The sequence below is a fragment of the Chaetodon trifascialis genome, chromosome 1, assembly GCF_039877785.1.
Source record: "Chaetodon trifascialis isolate fChaTrf1 chromosome 1, fChaTrf1.hap1, whole genome shotgun sequence".
NCBI lineage: Eukaryota > Metazoa > Chordata > Actinopteri > Chaetodontiformes > Chaetodontidae > Chaetodon > Chaetodon trifascialis.
In genome coordinates this window covers 20988583-21006169 of record NC_092056.1, presented here as the reverse complement: position 1 = coordinate 21006169, position 17587 = coordinate 20988583, and the positions used below count along the sequence as shown (strand labels likewise).

Sequence of the window (17587 nt, the reverse complement as noted above, 5' to 3'; positions counted from 1 at the left end):
AGGGTCACAATATAACGTCTTTTCAGGACTAGTTCGTTATTAATCAATAGTAATCCTAAAGAATCCAATCATTTCAGAGGCTTTACAGATTAAATAAGCAAAGGGTCTCTGATGAAGACTCTGGTGAATTGCTCGTGACCTACTACCTTCTAAAAGACGATTCAAGTTTGAACATCCGTTTGATTGTATTGAAAGTCTGACAGAAGTGTGCATGTGTGAGATGTGTGAATATGTGGGTGAAGTGGCATGTGCATGTTTGACACATACTGCTATCTGTAAGCATATGCACATGCATGTGTTTTGGTGTGTGACTATGTGTGCGATGCCTTTTCTCTGTGTGTATTTGACTCTGTTTTCTTGTATGTGCTTGTGTGTGTCCATGTGTGCGTATGTACATGCATGTTTAGATTTTGCCCAGGTAGTTTCCAGGCACCAGTCCAGTCAGCCCATTCCTGTCCACTAGCCACCAGCCATCTTCCTCTCGCTGCAGCACTTGGACCACGTCCCCTCTACTGACCGACAGCTCATCTCTTTCCTGACCGGTCAATATGAATGAAGATGACAAATGTTACAGATGAGCCTTTTGTCACTGAAATCTCTTACCTAATATCTTTTTAACATATTGTACAACCAGAGTAGTATTACTCTGCTCTGGACAGCTAGACTCAGTAAGACTAGATAGTGTGTTCATAGTGATCACCCACCTGTGCAGTGAATTCATAAAGTACAATGTAATTGTCTTCATCAGCTGGAAGTGTGGCCAGTGATGGTGCACACTGGAGGCCTGGCAGGCGTGCATATCCTCCATCTGAAATCTGAGCTGAAGCCAGAGTCATAGCAGGCAAATGGGAAATGTTATCTTCTTTAAACAATTGCTATAGATTGAGCACAGAACATTGATATTTCATTCAATTAAGACTTTCTGACTGATTTATATAGACTTTTTGAAATGTATAAAAATGAGTCACTACTGTACTGTGATTTTATTTCAACACATCAAGAACAGCTTTCTTTTTCAGAGTTAGGTGTGCCTTTGCAGCTTCTAAAAGTTCAAATGTAAGATTATGCAGGCACAATTTTAAATATGAGAATCCATCTTCCAATAAAAAAAGATCCACTCGGAGCACAAAGAGGCTGAAATAGCATTAGACCCAACAATACAAGAGCGGTCTAACAAGTGAATGCAGTACTCACACTCGTCAGTAGATGTCCATGCTGAAGGTACGTTTTGAAGACTGTCTGCATTGATGCTCACAGAACTTGCAAGAAGGGGACCAGAGCACCTGAGTGATGCAGGCCAGGAGAGATATTTAGGACAAATAAGTCTAAATGTGGTCAAGGAGAAGAAGAAAATGAAGAAAGATGAACCAGGAGGAGAGAGCATTTTTTTTTACTGCTACAACAACCTGCCATTGCTCATGTGTTATCCTCTTATCCCTGGCAGGTTGTACAATAACAATGCTGTCTCCTCCTGATACCTCATCAAATGTGCACACCTCCTCATCATTGTGTCTCCTCCTCCTGTGAAATGAGCTTGGCCATTGGTGTTCCTGGATGTGTCCACCTGGTAGTAGCTCTCAAACAAAATGGGCTCTGTGAGGGGAAAAGGGAAGCTGCTCATTTGAGAAGCGAGATCTAGTGTTGCTTTCTGCCCGTGTGTTGACTGAAACTGATAGTTTACAAGTCGAGTTGCACTCTGAATCTGTTCTTCTTTGATGGCACGTTTCCACTTCAAGTTTGTTGTTTCCAAGTTTGTAGTAACCTCTAAAACTGTCTCATCATGTCAAATGCCTGGCCCACCCCGACAGCTCACCTGGAGGCCTCGATCCTGTGCCTTTCGTCTCTATGAAGTAGTTGTTGTCCACCGTGATGTCACACTGTTCCAGCAGCTTCCTCACCTCCTCGTAAAACTGATTTTAAAACAGGAGGCAATTCCTCACAAATCAGAACTGTGCAAACATTTCTTTGATTAGAGACTTTCACTTCAAGTGCAGTTATCCATGCAAACGACTAGGACTGGGGCCGTGCTTATCTGCAGCAGTGCTTTGAGCTAAATGCTGACCTAACCAAACTGCAACATAAAATTTGATTTGTACATAAGTTTTTAACCTGTGCCTGAATTAAAAATGTTTTAAGTGAGACATTGGGGTGAAGTTGTGTTTGTATCCATATGAAACCGTATAAATCAAAAGAAAGTGAGCTCACCTCATCATCTTTGACACACTGCATGGAGAAATGATTGCAGTGGTCCCAGAGAGCATACCTGAGCATGCTGATGCGGTCCCCTTCCAGTTGCTGGAACACCTGAGAAACATACAGACCGCTGAATTCTTCTGCACCGTAACTATCTGCAGGGACTCAATTCTTTTCTTTTACCGTACACTGGCTGTATCATCTGAATGTCTCAGGAATGGCTGACATACCTTTTGAACACACTAACAAAAAGTTGACTTGCATGATCAAATATTTTACTGCATGACTGTGGGTTTGATGTTCCACTTTTAGAACGCACTGTGCAAGATAAAAGGCATTTCCTCTCTGGTCAGCAGTGGGGTGGTGCTATGAAATGAAATCCTACTTTGCAGGGGATGTGGTGTAAGGTTTAGTTTGTGGGTAGGAGCTCCTGTTCTGGGTGGTGCCCGTGTTTGAGAGCTGTGCAGGTAACAGAAATATGGTGCACAGTACCTCACATGTGCTTTTGTGTGTTTCTTCCCAGTCCTGGCGAACACTTTCTAGCTGAACAATGTTGGTAAAGTACAGCTTCTCTGCAAGAAGTTAGAGTGTCATTATTATAGTTAGAAATGAAACACAGCAATGAGCACACATGAAATAAGTTGAGTTTGTCTGCTCTCTTTTAAGATTACTTTAATAGATAATCAGTGGTAACTGTATGGAAAAATGTTTCAAATACTCGTGCATACAGGTTAAAAATGACATGACATAGATGAAATGTGATTCTGGGTCATACCTGCTTCATTGGCTATCTGTCTGCATTGCTTGGCCCTGTGACGAATCTGTGAAATAAATGTGACACAGGAAGCAACATGCATGACCACTGTGACATGTTCTGATCACAAACTGGCGAGAGATCACTGCATTCAAACATCATCATCACACCAAAAGAAACAAAACACGTTCGATGTGCTGGGAAGCTTATTTGGCAAGTTTACTGAATATATAAAAGTTAAATTAGGGACATTTGGAGAATTGCCTAAGATTGAATGCACTGGTGATGACAGATGCCTCAGTGGCGCATGAACATCAGTTCCTCTTGCTAGATGTTGCATTATTGAGCCACTAACTGCAGAAAACTCTGGCAACCTGTAGTTCATGAACAGCGTTGAAGTGATGGACATTTCTGTGGTGAGGTGGGATGCAAAGAAGGTCTAAATGAAATACCTTGAAAGTTTGTATCTGAATCCCTTTAAGCCACAAACTGGTCTGTCAATACTTTCATAATGAGGAAGGTCATTTAGTTAGTGCACCTTGTCTGAGTTTTTGGATGTAACACTCGTCTTCTCAGCACTATTTTCTGTCTCGTCCGCCTCCCTGCACCTCAGCTCGTAGTTCTTCTTCGACTGTGATAGACAGAAATCAGTTTATACCCGTGAAGGTCATGTGCAGTAATCTCTGTCTTCAGGATGAGAAAATGAGACATGTTTGATTCCTGGCTTGAATGTCAAACACTCATTTAAATGAAATCAGCTGTGGATCCTGTACCTCCATGGTCTTCTTGTACAAAGAAACCTTTTTCTTCTGAACCTTCTCCATGATGCTTTGAAACTAAAAGAGAAAACAGGAGGGCCAAAATGAACAGATTTCAAGTTTGATGTAATGTTTTCATCCACTGTATATCCTTCATGCATACTAAACTTCAAACAAAGAAGCAGAATTATTTCTAACTTGATCCGAAGAGAAATGCTGAGATACAGTATTCAGCTTCAGTATCTTTACTAATGACTGGGATATTGTAGGAAGTGGAACATTTTTATTTTAACATTAATTTAGCTCACCTGCAAAGCATTACACTGACTTTTGTATTGCACACCTGTGTACCTGTTCAATCTGCAAACAGGCGGTCATTTCTACTGTATAAGTCTCAAGCTAGAGTAATCCATCAAGCCTCTATATTTGTGTATATTAAGTCAGTTGTTGAGCAACACATATTGCCCAGTACCTTCTTCCTCTGCTCTTTCTGCCGTTCTCTGAATGTCTCAAGCTTTTTCACCTCCTCTTTCAATATATCAGACAATTGGATGTGAAAGTTCCCGATGTTTTCAATTTCTGCCACCAAAAAACAACAAAACAGCGAAATGAATCACTCAGCACTTGGCACAAATAAGAAGAACAGCAGCAGTATTTAGGACTTTGGTTGACTGGATGGACTTACGTGTTTTTAATTGTTCAAAAGATGCTCTCATGGTGCTGGAAAAAGACATTAAGTATGATATGATCAGAGACCATGCAATAACCAAATTCATTTTCTGTGGTAGCATTTTACAGTTAGTGTTACTAATAGAACGATGTACATATGATACCATATAAGTTCAGCATCATGTGTTTCTTCCTATTCCTTTCTAAGAGCACACAGTCACAGTCAGTCAGCACAACAACTGTCTCACTATGGTGACTAAACAGCTACACCCGAGCACTTTGAGCACAGTATCATCAAGGTCACCTTACATGTACTTCCTTAAAGAGGGAAAACTGTGGTTCATTATTTTACCAAAAGACAGGAAACTTGCAAGAGGTAATGACCTCCTGTATACTGAGAGAGGGGTCGCTGCAGGAAGTACAGCGTGGCGTGCGTGTGCCAGCACACACAGCGTCTCTCATTTTTTCTTTCTGTCTCACAGACATAGAAATGCGTGTTTCCTAAAATGAATATGACTCATAGGCGCCTGACTGATGTTTTATATTCTATGTTACAGGTCAGTTTCAATCTGCATTAAACCGTAAACTCATCACAGTCTTCCAACAAAATGAATATAGACTACCTTTTACCATATTTTTAGCAATATCTTATATAACGTGTGTATACACGTGTATACAGTACTGATAACATCACACTCTGAATGCCATTTACCTGATCTCTGTGTGTCCTCCAGCTTTGCGAGCAATAGTCACCAGTTCCCTCCCATACTTGTCCTCTGCTTGTGCCCTGTGCAGTGCACACACATGCCCAGAGTTTGTGTTTTAATAATTAGCCGTAAAACTGTGACATATGTCCAAACAAAAGTGAGGCAGTGTGCAACCACTGTATTTTGTCTTCATATGCAGATACAATAATTTGCACCTTCCACCCTGTCACCACAGAGGCATAAGAGGCTTTGTCCTTCCACATCAAGTAACTGACTTTTTTAGTGAACTTATTTTGAAACCAGACCTTCACCATTTGGCAACAAGAATCCCTTTACAGCTGTAATTGATAATAACATAAAATACGTACTTTAGTACACTTTAGTAACACGATGACGTTGACCTTGTGTGAATCTGCTATTCTCTATGAATAAATTCTTTCCGGTGCTGTAAGAAGTACTCAGATCTTTTTCTTAATACAACAGTCTAAATGTTCTTCATTACAAGTGAGCACAAGTAATTCAAGTCCTGAATTCAAAATGCTACTTAAGCACAAGTACAGAGGTATTATTAGAAACTTGTATTAAAGGTCAAAGTGTTCATTATGCAGAACGGTTCTTTTCACAGTGTTATGTTGTTACAGATAATTATATGTTTCCGTTTTCATTAACAAATACATGTAAGAGCATTTTAGTTGTAGTTCATCAATGTGGAGCCAGTTTTAGATACTTGCTCTACTACTAGGTAGATTTGCATTATATTACTGCATCTTATCATAAGCATATCATGTGTTTTTTTTTTTACTGCAAAAAGTAACTGGTAACTAAAAGTGGAAATTAGAATATAAAAATTAAAAAGTTCTATATTTTCCTCTGAAATGTCATGAAGTATAAAGTATCTTAAAATTCTCAAGCAAAGTGCAAGTATGTCAAAATTGGACTTGTGTACAGTACTTGAGTAAACGTTCTTAGTTACATTCTGTCTAGCTAATGGGTGTTAGTGGTGCTGAGTAGTTTAATCCATCCATCCATTTTCTATACCGCCTATCCCTTTTCGGGGTTGTGGGGGGCTGGAGCCTATCCCAGCTACAACGGGCGAGAGGCGGGGTACACCCTGAACCGGTCGCCAGCCGGTTGCAGGGCCACATGCAAGGACAAACAAACATTCACACTCACACCTACAGACAATTTAGAGTCATCAATTAACCTAATGAGCATGTTTTTGGTCTGTGGGAGGAAGCCGGAGTACCCGGAGAGAACCCACGCATGCACGGGAAGAACATGCAAACTTCACACAGAAAGGCCCCGCCTGACCCGGGGATCGAACCAGCAACCTTGTTGCTGTGAGGCATGCGCACTACCTGCTGTGTCACCGTGCAGCCCGTAGTTTAATCCATAGCTTAGAAATTTGTCAGCAATCCGATAAATTGTTAACTGACTGTGATGCAAGTAAGGGGTGGGACTTACTGAAGGCTAACAATGACTGATTCACTGTTAAATCAAATGATCACCAGAAATTCAGTTTCTCTAGGATGCTTAAAGTTTAAAGATATTACACTCCAAACTCCATATTGCTGAGTGTTGCACTTTAAGATGCTGTTGTCATGTGATAGTTATTCAACCTTTGCACAGCAATAAGATAATACACTGGCTCTGTCACTCTGTGATGAGCTGGCCTTTGCTGGAAAAAGCTATCTTTATTTAGATTTATACTCATCCTATTCCATCATGGCTTTAATTACACAACAATCACAAAAACAAGCAACATGTGGTTTTAAGAATTTGCCAAATCCCTGATTGAAATGCTCAATATTAGTTTCAGCGAATGAAATACAAACTGATACCGCATTTTTAAAAGCTCCTCCACATCTTTGCACATTTGCCTTCCATCCCGTAACCTTTGGATCACAGCGTCATACCCGGCATGACAGGTGAATTCTGACCCCTGTATTGAGAAGAAAAACCTTAGAGAAATACTGCAATGAACAACATTGCTCAACAACTATTGCAACATGACCTTGAGTCAATTCTGGACTCACTATGTGGTGAAAATGCAGAACTAGCATTTAGCAGAAATATATGTGACATGGCAACATGCTCAGTACTTCAAACTGCCCTTTGTGAGCAGAGCAGATTGTCATATAAGGTAAAGGCAAAGAGTGCTAGCTTGACCTGTAGCATGGTGCAGAAACAAAAACGTTATTACAAGAAAATTTTGCTCTACAATTTGGTGTCATGCAAGTACAGTCCTGGTCCATAGAGCGCTGTTGCTTACAGATTACATTATATGATATCAATGTGATGTAAATGTGGGACAATTTTGGTCTACAAATGACTAGTCAAGTTCAGATACAGCACATACATACCAGTGACAATCAAAGTGTCTGTTTGTTTTGTAGGTACTTTAGATTATCTGTATAATTAATAAATTACATTGTACAATGTGAGTAATCTAAATTATTGGACGGCCATAAACACACCAATGATCTTTCAGTTTTCAAAAAGCTTCAGCAAAGCATGAAACCGTAAAAATAGACTTACCCAGAAAGCATCTTTAAACATTAGAGGTGCCATCACAAGTATTCCTTGAACTGAGCACAGTTGCTCTCCTCAGTATGAACCTCTCTTAATCTCTCACCAACAATTCAATTAAAGTTGCTGAAGGTTGTGGGATTAACAGCCCTGCAAACTGTGTTTAAAACCATGAGTGTCCAAACGTCAGTGAGTCATTTTGAATGAGGAAGAGCTTCTGTCCCATGATGTCACTGACCACAGTCAGCGCAGTGTGGGCTTCATGTGTGAGACGGCATCTCTTTCACTATCGTTTGATGGCCTTAGAGCAGAAAGTCTTGTCATGTAAGGGTTTGTCAACCATATTGCAGATGATTTATACTGTGGGTGCCTGTTTAGACAATGTGGTCCATGTGAGTTTAATCTGTCAGCTGCAGATGAAGAAATTATTGGTTTGCTCATTTACAGCTCACACGGACATCGAGCACAGCTTCAGTTACAGCTGGAGTCAGTAACACTGTGACTGATGGCTGAAGCTAACAACTAGAGTGGGCTTGGATGATTATCTAATATTATTGAAATTCTGATAATATTTTACCAATAAGGTAACACATTCATATAAAACACATCCATTTGAATGGATTCTGTACAAATTTCATCAAAGCATTTGTTGTATTGTAAACATGATGTTTACTGTTTGTTTGTTTATTTCTCTTGTTCCTTCTTTTTATTCATTCTTTTAATTTTACTGCGCCTCAATGCTTAGTTGTTTCACACAAACAATTTCATCCAACAGTTGTGTACATTCCCATACTGACCACAAGGGGGAGACACAGACCTTTCTAACACATCTCAATCATACTGAGGATTCGAATACCACATGGGATCAATCCCTCCCATCACATTGAGACTGTAACTCTTAAATCTCCATGGGGGATCGGACATAAAATCCGAAATCTCTCAATTCAGCTGAGATGAATACAAGTCTGAGCCTCGGGCATCTCTACGGGTAGACATGGAGACACGTGAATGAGCACATCGAAGCTTATTATTGATTTTCAAAGTGAGGAGAAGGACAGACTGATGTCTCTCACCAGCCGCTCAGTAAGATGTGTGAAAATCTTTGGCTCTCACACAAAGCTGGAGGATCATTCTGTCACACACCTAACGACATGTTAAAGGGACAGAGCAAATCAATACAGCCAACTGAGAATAATGGAGCTCAGTTTTTTACTATTTGTATTCCTTTCAAATTTATGTAGAGCACTTTGAGTTGCAATGCTGCATATAACGCACTGACCAGACAAAAGTTTGATTTGTTAATTGATTGGACAAGCAAATTTTATATTACATGATACATTGTATCTCAGTACTCAGGCTTATCTGAAAACCAGCTATGGCTGCCCAGGCTGTATAAAGAGTATATACTATTTCTCATTCTGATGCTTGATCAAAGCCTTGAATTACAGCCAGCCATCCATCTGAAGCGGCCATCTTTGGGTTCAGGAGGGTGTAAGAATTCAGTTTTCCCACTTGGAAAACCAAACACCTACCAGTAGAGCGAAGATAATCCTCCAGACCAAGACTTGTGAGTTTTCACGTCGACATGACTGAGTCCGTGGTGCTTGGCCTTCGCTGTGACCCCGTTTGAGGCCTCTAATGGAGGGACAAGCTCTGGGAATCAGCTGTGCTGCCAGGGCCTGTGTACACTGCCACACACCAGGGCTGCAGCGCACACACACACGCACGCACGCACGCACACACACACACACACACACACACACACACACACACACACACACACACACACACACACACACACACTTTAGTTTCCTGCCCCTCTCTCACTCGTTTCTCTCTCTCCCTCAGAGTGGCAGTTATTGAACTGTGACAAACGAGCCGTGTCAGACCAGCCCCCCTACCTGGGGGATTGGCTAAATGACCTTTCCATTACCCAACCACTGCTGTATTCCCCCTCCACAGATAGAGTTACACACATGGCCACAAAGCCCATTTGCCAGGACCGGTGTCACTGTCGCTGCCATTAGCCACTACATCTTTCTGTGCTTTCTGACACATATTTCTGTTTTATTTTAATTTCATTTTAAGTCTGCACGTCCCTTTAGCTCCAACAGTATTTATTTCTTTTTAGTGCATATATTACACCCATAGTGTTGACCATGTGTGTGCATGCTGAGTGGTAAACATGTGATGCTAGATGCAACTTGTGCCTGGTTGCTTAAGTTAATGTGTGTGTGTGTGTGTGTGTGTGTGTGTGTGTGTGTGTGTGTGTGTGTGTGTGTGTGTGTGTGTGTGTGTGTGTGTGTGTGTGAGAGAGAGAGAGAGGGAGAGAGAGAGAGAGCCTCTGGCCTGCAGTTAACTGGTTTTCACACATTCTTCACCCTCTTGCTAATCCCCTGTTGACCACTGGCACCAGCCCTGAATCTCACTAGAAACTTAAGGGAACAAGTTGGAAGGAGAAGAATGGAGAAGGGGATGAGAAGAGTAGGGTGGAAAGGTTAAAAGTGGATGGGGGTGGGGTTAGGCAAAAAGGATGCAAGAGGACAGGCAAGAGATCAGAGGGAAGAAATGAAGGAGAGAGGAGTAAAAGTCGAAGAGAAGAAATTCTCTGAATTGACTGCCGCTGCCTGTTGGATAGGAATGCAGTGAAGTGAGTCCTTGGCCGCATTAGTGCAAACCTGTTAGGAAGCTGACAGATGGAGAGCTAATGATGTGTAGGCACAAGGGCAGGGCCTGTAGTTGCTAGTGAGACGATCTGTAGTGGCTGTCATAATACAGCTGAAAACCAACAGCTGAGGGAGGTGGAGGAGGAGGAGGAGGAGGAGGTGGAGAGGACGAGAGGAAAGAGCAGAAACACACTAAGCCCAGAGAGCGAGCCGAGGGCCTTTCTCACGTTTGATCAACGTCTGGCTTTGAATGAAACATTTATTAGCTGTCTTAATCCTCAGTATTACTGCTAAGAACTCCAGCTTTAATCAATTTGATCCTCATGTGTCCCTTATTCCCTGATGTGTTTCTCTGGACACTGGGATGAAGGCAGTATGGACACACACACACACACACACACACACACACACACACACACACACACACACACACACACACACACACACACACACACACACACACACACGTCTAGCATGCATATTTGTGTAGATTTTCCTTCGTATAAATATTTAATTAGCGCTGATGTCACATAATGCGATCATGGCCATGTTTCTGTTTATATGGGGATTCTAGAGCGTCTGCGGGTGCCTGCGCGTTTGTGTACGAATATTAGTTTTTGTGCTGGTATAATAATATATATGTTGGGAAAGGATTGTGCATGAGGTACTTGCATGCATGTAAGAGTGTGTCTGTACATTTGAGTTGATGTGTACTGGTACTGACCCCTGTAAAAGGGATGCGTGCTACAAGCAATTCCCCCTTCATCCTGCTCCTCTCTCCTTCCCCCGCACCATCTTTTCAGCAGACTGGAGTTTGGTGTTACGCTAATTTGCCCAGCGGCCACTCTCTCCACAGGGACGCACCCTGTCCCCCTCAACTGCCCCCGTGTCCTCCTCTTCCTTCTTCCTCTCTTTCCTTACACCTCGTGACCATCTCCTCTCCTCTCCTCTCCTCTCCTCTCCTCTCCTCTCCTCTCCTCTCCTCTCCTCTCCTCCTCTCTCTCTCACTCCCCCTTTCCCTCTCACTCTTTCTCTGTCTGGCCTCTGCATGTTTCTAGTCTTGCTGGTCTCTTGTGACATGGCCTTTTACCACACAGTGCCACTTGTTTGTGCGTGTACCTCTATGTGTGTTTTTACGGTGTGTTTGCATTGTGTGTGTCCATGTGTGTTCTCAAGCCAGAAAGGGAAGGCTGCTAATTTGCTAAGTGGTTTCATCCACCTGACAGAGGACAGAGATTCTGCTTGGCTTCACTCCTCTGATCCAGGCCACAAGGGGAGTCAAAGTCTGGCCAGATGCAGACCAACACACACGACCACTCAGTCTGGACCAGCTACCTTCTTAGCTTTGTTGTGTCTGTTCAAAGAGTTCAAATGGATTTTTTTTTTAAAGCATGTGTGTGGACTTGTGTGTAGGTGTGTGCAGGTTTAGTTTATGTTTGCTCAGTGGGAGATAATGGATTGTGTGTGTGTGTGTGTGTGTGTGTGTGCTTGCACATATTCCTTTGTGTGACTTTGTTTGTTAGGTTTAAAGGGCTATAAAGTGGAAAGTGACCTGCGGTTTGACATACTGATAAAAGGTATCAGGTTTGTTTGATTTGTTAACATTCCACCTTAAGGTGTCAGACATTATCTGTACTCATACATGTGCAACATTTAACTTGCTCTACAAGATGATTTTGGATTTTTCTAATTGACTACATCATGACATTGCTGTCCACATAATTTTCTGAGTGAAATCACTCCATAAATCACCTGTGGTCAGCTGAAAAGAAATAGTTCAAACTCACAAAGATTTAAAAATGATGTTACATGCATTCTAAGGAAGGCCAGGACCCAGATGCAGAGACCAAGTAAACCAAAATTTATTGAACAAAGTACAAACAAAAAAATCACCTGAACCAGGGATAACGCTGAACAGCAGGAAAACTCAAAAATCACCTCAACGTGGAACAGTATCAAAACAGTCAAAATGCAAACAAGAGAACTAACAAAGTGGCAAAATGAGGAAAACTCAAAATCACCAGACTACTGGGAAAGAACTATTATCAAAATGCAGAACAAAAGGCGACTATGAAAAAACTCACAGCGATCAATACAATTATGTAGGCAAAAGGCACTGGAGGCAGGAGGAGCGGGACTAGAGACGAGCGAAACAGTTCGGTAGCAAGCTGCATACGACTGGGAGACAAAGAGAATAGTCCGGCTCAGGAGATGAGCATGAGGTGCCGTAAGACGCCGAGCTGATTAACAGATGACATGCAGGTGTGTCTAATGAAGCTCGCTCCAGAGCGATTCGGCCCCGCCTCTGCCCCGCTCCAACCTGCTGAGTGAGAGTGAAGTGAGAGTGACCCGAGACCACAGCCATCACAAATGAATCGATATTTATTCTTTATGTATCTGAAAAAAGTTCTTTATTATTTTATTTTATTATTTATTTTTATTATGTTATTTTATTACACTTCTTTCACCTGTGCAGAACTACGTTAAAGTTTGACTGGTTTCACTTATCTCACTGAAACTGGATTGGCCTGCAGACTGTACCTTAGAGCAATGTGAGCCGTTTGGCTGGGACCTCTGAAATTTCTACTGGTTTCATCAACATGCACCAAGAGGCTGCAGGACTTTGAACAATGTGCCTGAGGACAAGGGTCACTCCAGCAATTCAGTATTGAACTTTCATTAAGTTGGTGGAATAATAACCAACAGATTAAAAAAAAAAGAGTAGTCAAAATCAAAGCAGCAGAGGTTCCATGTCTCCTCATGCTTAATGCCTAATATAAATTCAGAGACCCTGGATCCTACATTTCCCATGATGCAATGTGATAGTGTCTTTCATTATATCCTCTGGCCACCTCTTTCAAATCCCACACCTTCAGTTTGTAATGAGAGTCTCAAGCCCAGGGCGAGATAACTCTGATGACATCAGTAGAGTCATTTTTTCTTGGAAAGCTCCCTCCAGAGCTGCAAAAAACAGAAGAATTATATTGTATTATATGATCTGTTTTCATGGACATGGTTGAGCTGAGCTTCATGTGTAAAATCAGTGGGGTGGCCCTTGAATTTCAGTGTACTCTTAACAAAACCTGTCATTTTTTTTTCCCTGCTTTGAACACTTTGTATTGTCCTTCGTCAGACTTCTGACTTTTTAAAGCCACCCTCTGCTACACACTTGTAAATCAAGAATGCTGTGAAAATGACTCTCGTCACTGATGATCTTGAACCAAGAGGCACACACGAAACAGCAGGTGGGGCTGTCGAGTTTCTAAATCTGTCCTGTGAGTTTCATGCTGCACGTCTCTCTGTCCGCATTCCTTTTGTTTTCTGTTCAGTCTCACTGCAAACGGTGAGGCCGCCTGAGAGAATTATCACTGGCCGCTCTGCTGCTCGTCCACCACGTATGAGGAAGCCTGATAACACAGAGCGAACACTGTTCACAGACAGAGCTGTCAAAAAGCTGTGAAACAAAAACCAAACCATACAGTGCATGCACTCAGATGCGTACATTCTAATGATTACAGCTGTTTATAATCTTTATCTGAATGATCATGTAAACCAGATGCCAGCAAACCTCTGAACCACTGTTTCATTCACACCTGGAGGCTTCCCATTACAGTGATAGGCTTCACTGATGCAATAGTTGTCTTATCTAAGAATGCTGCAACAATATTTAATAAATAAAGAGAGAATGTTTCTCATTTACTTCATCCGCCCAGATGTTGTTTGCTGGTTTGGGATTGTAATTCTTGAATTCCTTTCTCCACTGCTGTCTCCCAAAAACCTTGGGAAAGATGTCTATGTTTCACATTGCACACACTACATGGTGAATAGCGGATGTTCTTTTATATATGTTAAAAAAAAAACTATAAATTGATTTTCAGTACCCATCTTCATACTGGGAATGAGCTGATGGTGCAACAGTAGTTTGGTGGTGCATGCAGATGTATGACTTCTATAAGGGCTACATCAGCAGTTTATGTGACAGTTTGTCTTTGTTGTTGTGCTACTTTGCGCACTGCAAGGTTGGCTGTTGGTGATCCATCAGACATTTTATTGCCATGGTAAAAGTGAGGACAGCACAGGTTACATTTTACAGTATTACAGGAAGGAAAGATGGTTGCAGTTGCCTCAGAGTTGTTTAGTGGTTCTTTTCTTGACTTCCATCACAGGCCTTCCTTTATCCGGTTTGTTAGCTAGCAAAATATATGATGGCTAATGAATAATGAATGCTGTGTGAATGACGACACTGATACGGATGGTGTACCTACTAAAATATGTTTAGCAGTGAAATACAGCATTAGAGAGATTGTCTGTTGTCTCTCAGAGTGACAATCAACTAAAGAATGACTATTTTTATTATGAATCACTATGAATATCTTAACTTATTCAACATAACATTAAAAAAAAACTTGTTTTGTTCGAGTGTGCATCTCAGTGTATCCTTAATAGTCAGTGTGACAAACCAGTAGTCAGAGTAACCATTTCCTACCAGTAAACCACTATGAGCATTTCCAGGGCCCTTGCCAAAGTGACAATCAGCAATGTATTTTTGGGTGTTCACAACCAAAACATCTTTGCCTCCACCACCAACATCCGTTACGTTGGACCTCAACATCTGCAACAATTCAACAAACAGTTCTTGCAACCGCAAGACTAAATGAGGAGGAAGGCACGAATGTATTATTATATCAAAATCCATAATGTTGATTTTTGATGTGCTAAATGCTTCAAATACACTACACACATAAGTCATACAGTATATGGAAGATTAGCAAACTGATTCTTTGATGCCCTTCTTTTATTTCACCACAAATTCATTGTGTGTCTGTCTTCAAATTGCTTTAATCTAACATATATTGTACATACAAGAAGAAACCAAATATTCAATAAGTTTGAAAAAATTCTTAATTTCCACTCTATGAATTACTGTTGTGTGAGTGTGGCTCCAGGCGTGTTTGTTTATGACGCCACGCAGGCAGGCAGGCAGGCAGGCAGACCCAGGTATAGCAGTTACAGTGGTGTTGTGCTATGCGGTGGTGTGCATGATTATCGACCAGCGTGTCATGCAGGATAAGGCCCAGTGTGCCTCTGTTGACTGCTTTGCGGTCAGCACTGCAGGGAGCAGGATTGTGGTTAGCCTACAGACAGCCAAGGCTGTGTAAGAAGATCAGCTGTGTGTGTGTGTGTGTGTGTGCGTGTGTGTGTGTGCGTGTGTGTGTGTGAGCCAGGTATTTATCACGTTGTGGGGACACAATGTGACTGTTTACACAGTCACATTGTGGGGACTCACCTGTCATATGGGGACAAAATGCAGGTCCCCTTAATGTAAATCATTAAATTTTAGGGTGCAGACTGAGGATAGGGTTACAGGTTAGGTAAGGTTAGGTTAGGTACAGGGTTAGGAATAGGCAGATAGTGGTTATGGTTATGGTTAGGGTAAGGCTCCAGGAAATGAATGTAAGTCTATGTAATGTCCCCACAAGTGATAAAAACACAGCGTTTGTGTATGTGTGTGTGTATGTGTGTGTGTGTGTGTGTGTGTGTGTGTGTGTGTGTGTGTGTGTGTGTGTGCGCGTGTGTGAGAGAGAGAGTATGCAGGGTTCGCCTTCTACTACTTTGTGTCCTCTCCATGTAGTCTTCATGCTTTTGTATCTTTGTGCATTATTACTATATTTAGGTCAATATTCTAATGGAAGGAATTATTATTGAGTGCCAAAGTGAATTGCGTTTTTGAGGGGCCGGTGGTACAGTCCACCTGGATGTAGAACATTTATTAGTCAGATGTATCATGTCCAGACTTACGAAAACCAGCAGGAAGTTAGCCATTTTTGTGTAGTATCCCAGCCAGAAGCCCCAAACTTCCCAGCCTATGGACATCTACATGTCAGTTAAGATTCATAGTCATTGTGCCATTTGCTGGCAACAAAAAGTCTTGTGTGACAATCATCATTTCATTTACATAAAATTTTCATGGTGTCCAAAACACACGAAAATTCAGCACGGTCGGTGTCCAGCAATGAGGCAGCAGTTGCTGCACACCCTGACACCCACAGTGGTGCAGGGGTTAATTACCTCTCCCTTCTGCCATATTTTTTTCCTTATTCTCTCTCTCTCTCTCTCTCTCTCTCTCTCTCTCTCTCTCTCTCTCTCTCTCTCTCTCTCTCTCTCACACACACACACACACACACACACACACACACACACAGAAACACACACACACACGTGCTTTTACTGTTGAGCATTTGGGAAGTGCCTTAGGCTTCAAACGAGCCACTGGTACTAATGGCCCTACTGCATCAGAGTATGTGAGTGTTTTCAACAATCACTTGACTGACTGATCTTCACAGACATGAAATATAACATATGATACTTGGTGTTGTTCTCCCTCTCAGCTCCGACTTATTTCCTTAACTGTTTTGTCCATTCTCTTCCTCCTGTCATGTGCACACACATACATTCGCAGAGGCACCCACCCATGCATGCACACTCACACACACACACACACACACTCATCCTCTCACCACAGTGACCACAGATGCGTGCAGGAGTTGGGCCCCGTGGCTGAAGCTAATGGATGGCTCTCATAAATGGCGGGAGCTTTGCACGGGGGAGGCAGAGATGTAGTTTTTGCCATGCTCTGATTCTTCCCTGTCCTGATGATAGCACCATCCCAGAGAGGTTCATCAATTCTTCATGTGGCCCAGCGCTAAACACAAACAATATCTGACGGAGGTTTGCCACAGGCATGCTCCGAGCACCCTAAACCTCTGCTTTCTCTGCCCCCTCTCAGTATGTTTTGCAAGCTTGAGCAGTTTTGATACAGTTGTGGTGGAATGGGGACATCTCATTCAACATAAGGTTGATTGTTTGATGTGATGTATTTAACCTCGACTGTGCCTGATTCTTGTCATGACACACTAGAACTATTGATTGTGGTTTTGTTAGCGTTATTACACTTTTGCTGGATTTTTTTTTAACTTGCCGTTAACTTTGTGACATCAGAGTGCCCTCTGTGGTAGGTGAGCGAGGGCTTCACTGGAAGACAGATGCTGAACCGAAGAGCAGTATGAACTTAATATTAACATGATTTACATAAAATCATACCCAATGACGGAGTTAACAAATTTACATGAAACTGTGTTTGGATTGAACGAGCACTTTCCATACACACATTTGATTGGACAAGTGTTAATGTCCACAGAGAATCCATGAGCGAGTGGTCACAGTTCTGAGCTGATCTGCTGGTATAGTCTGCATGTCTGTCAATAAAAGCTGCAGCAATACAGTGTACAGAGCATGAGCTCAAATAGTGTT

General features: G+C 41.9%; 1 protein-coding gene across 1 annotated transcript; it reads right to left on the bottom strand.

The window, feature by feature from the left end:
- Positions 1 to 388: 388 nt before the first annotated feature.
- Positions 389 to 7765, bottom strand: LOC139332983 (proline-serine-threonine phosphatase-interacting protein 1-like). Its single transcript, XM_070965191.1, has 15 exons — positions 7620 to 7765; positions 6923 to 7023; positions 5087 to 5161; positions 4391 to 4425; positions 4178 to 4284; positions 3721 to 3783; positions 3486 to 3578; positions 2969 to 3014; positions 2686 to 2765; positions 2206 to 2304; positions 1814 to 1910; positions 1497 to 1593; positions 1195 to 1259; positions 705 to 820; positions 389 to 535 (listed from the first exon to the last, which is right to left on the bottom strand). Exons 1-15 carry the CDS (start codon positions 7650 to 7652, stop codon positions 404 to 406), a joined length of 1239 nt encoding a protein of 412 aa, XP_070821292.1. The 5' UTR covers positions 7653 to 7765; the 3' UTR covers positions 389 to 403.
- Between the last annotated feature and the right edge of the window lie 9822 nt (positions 7766 to 17587).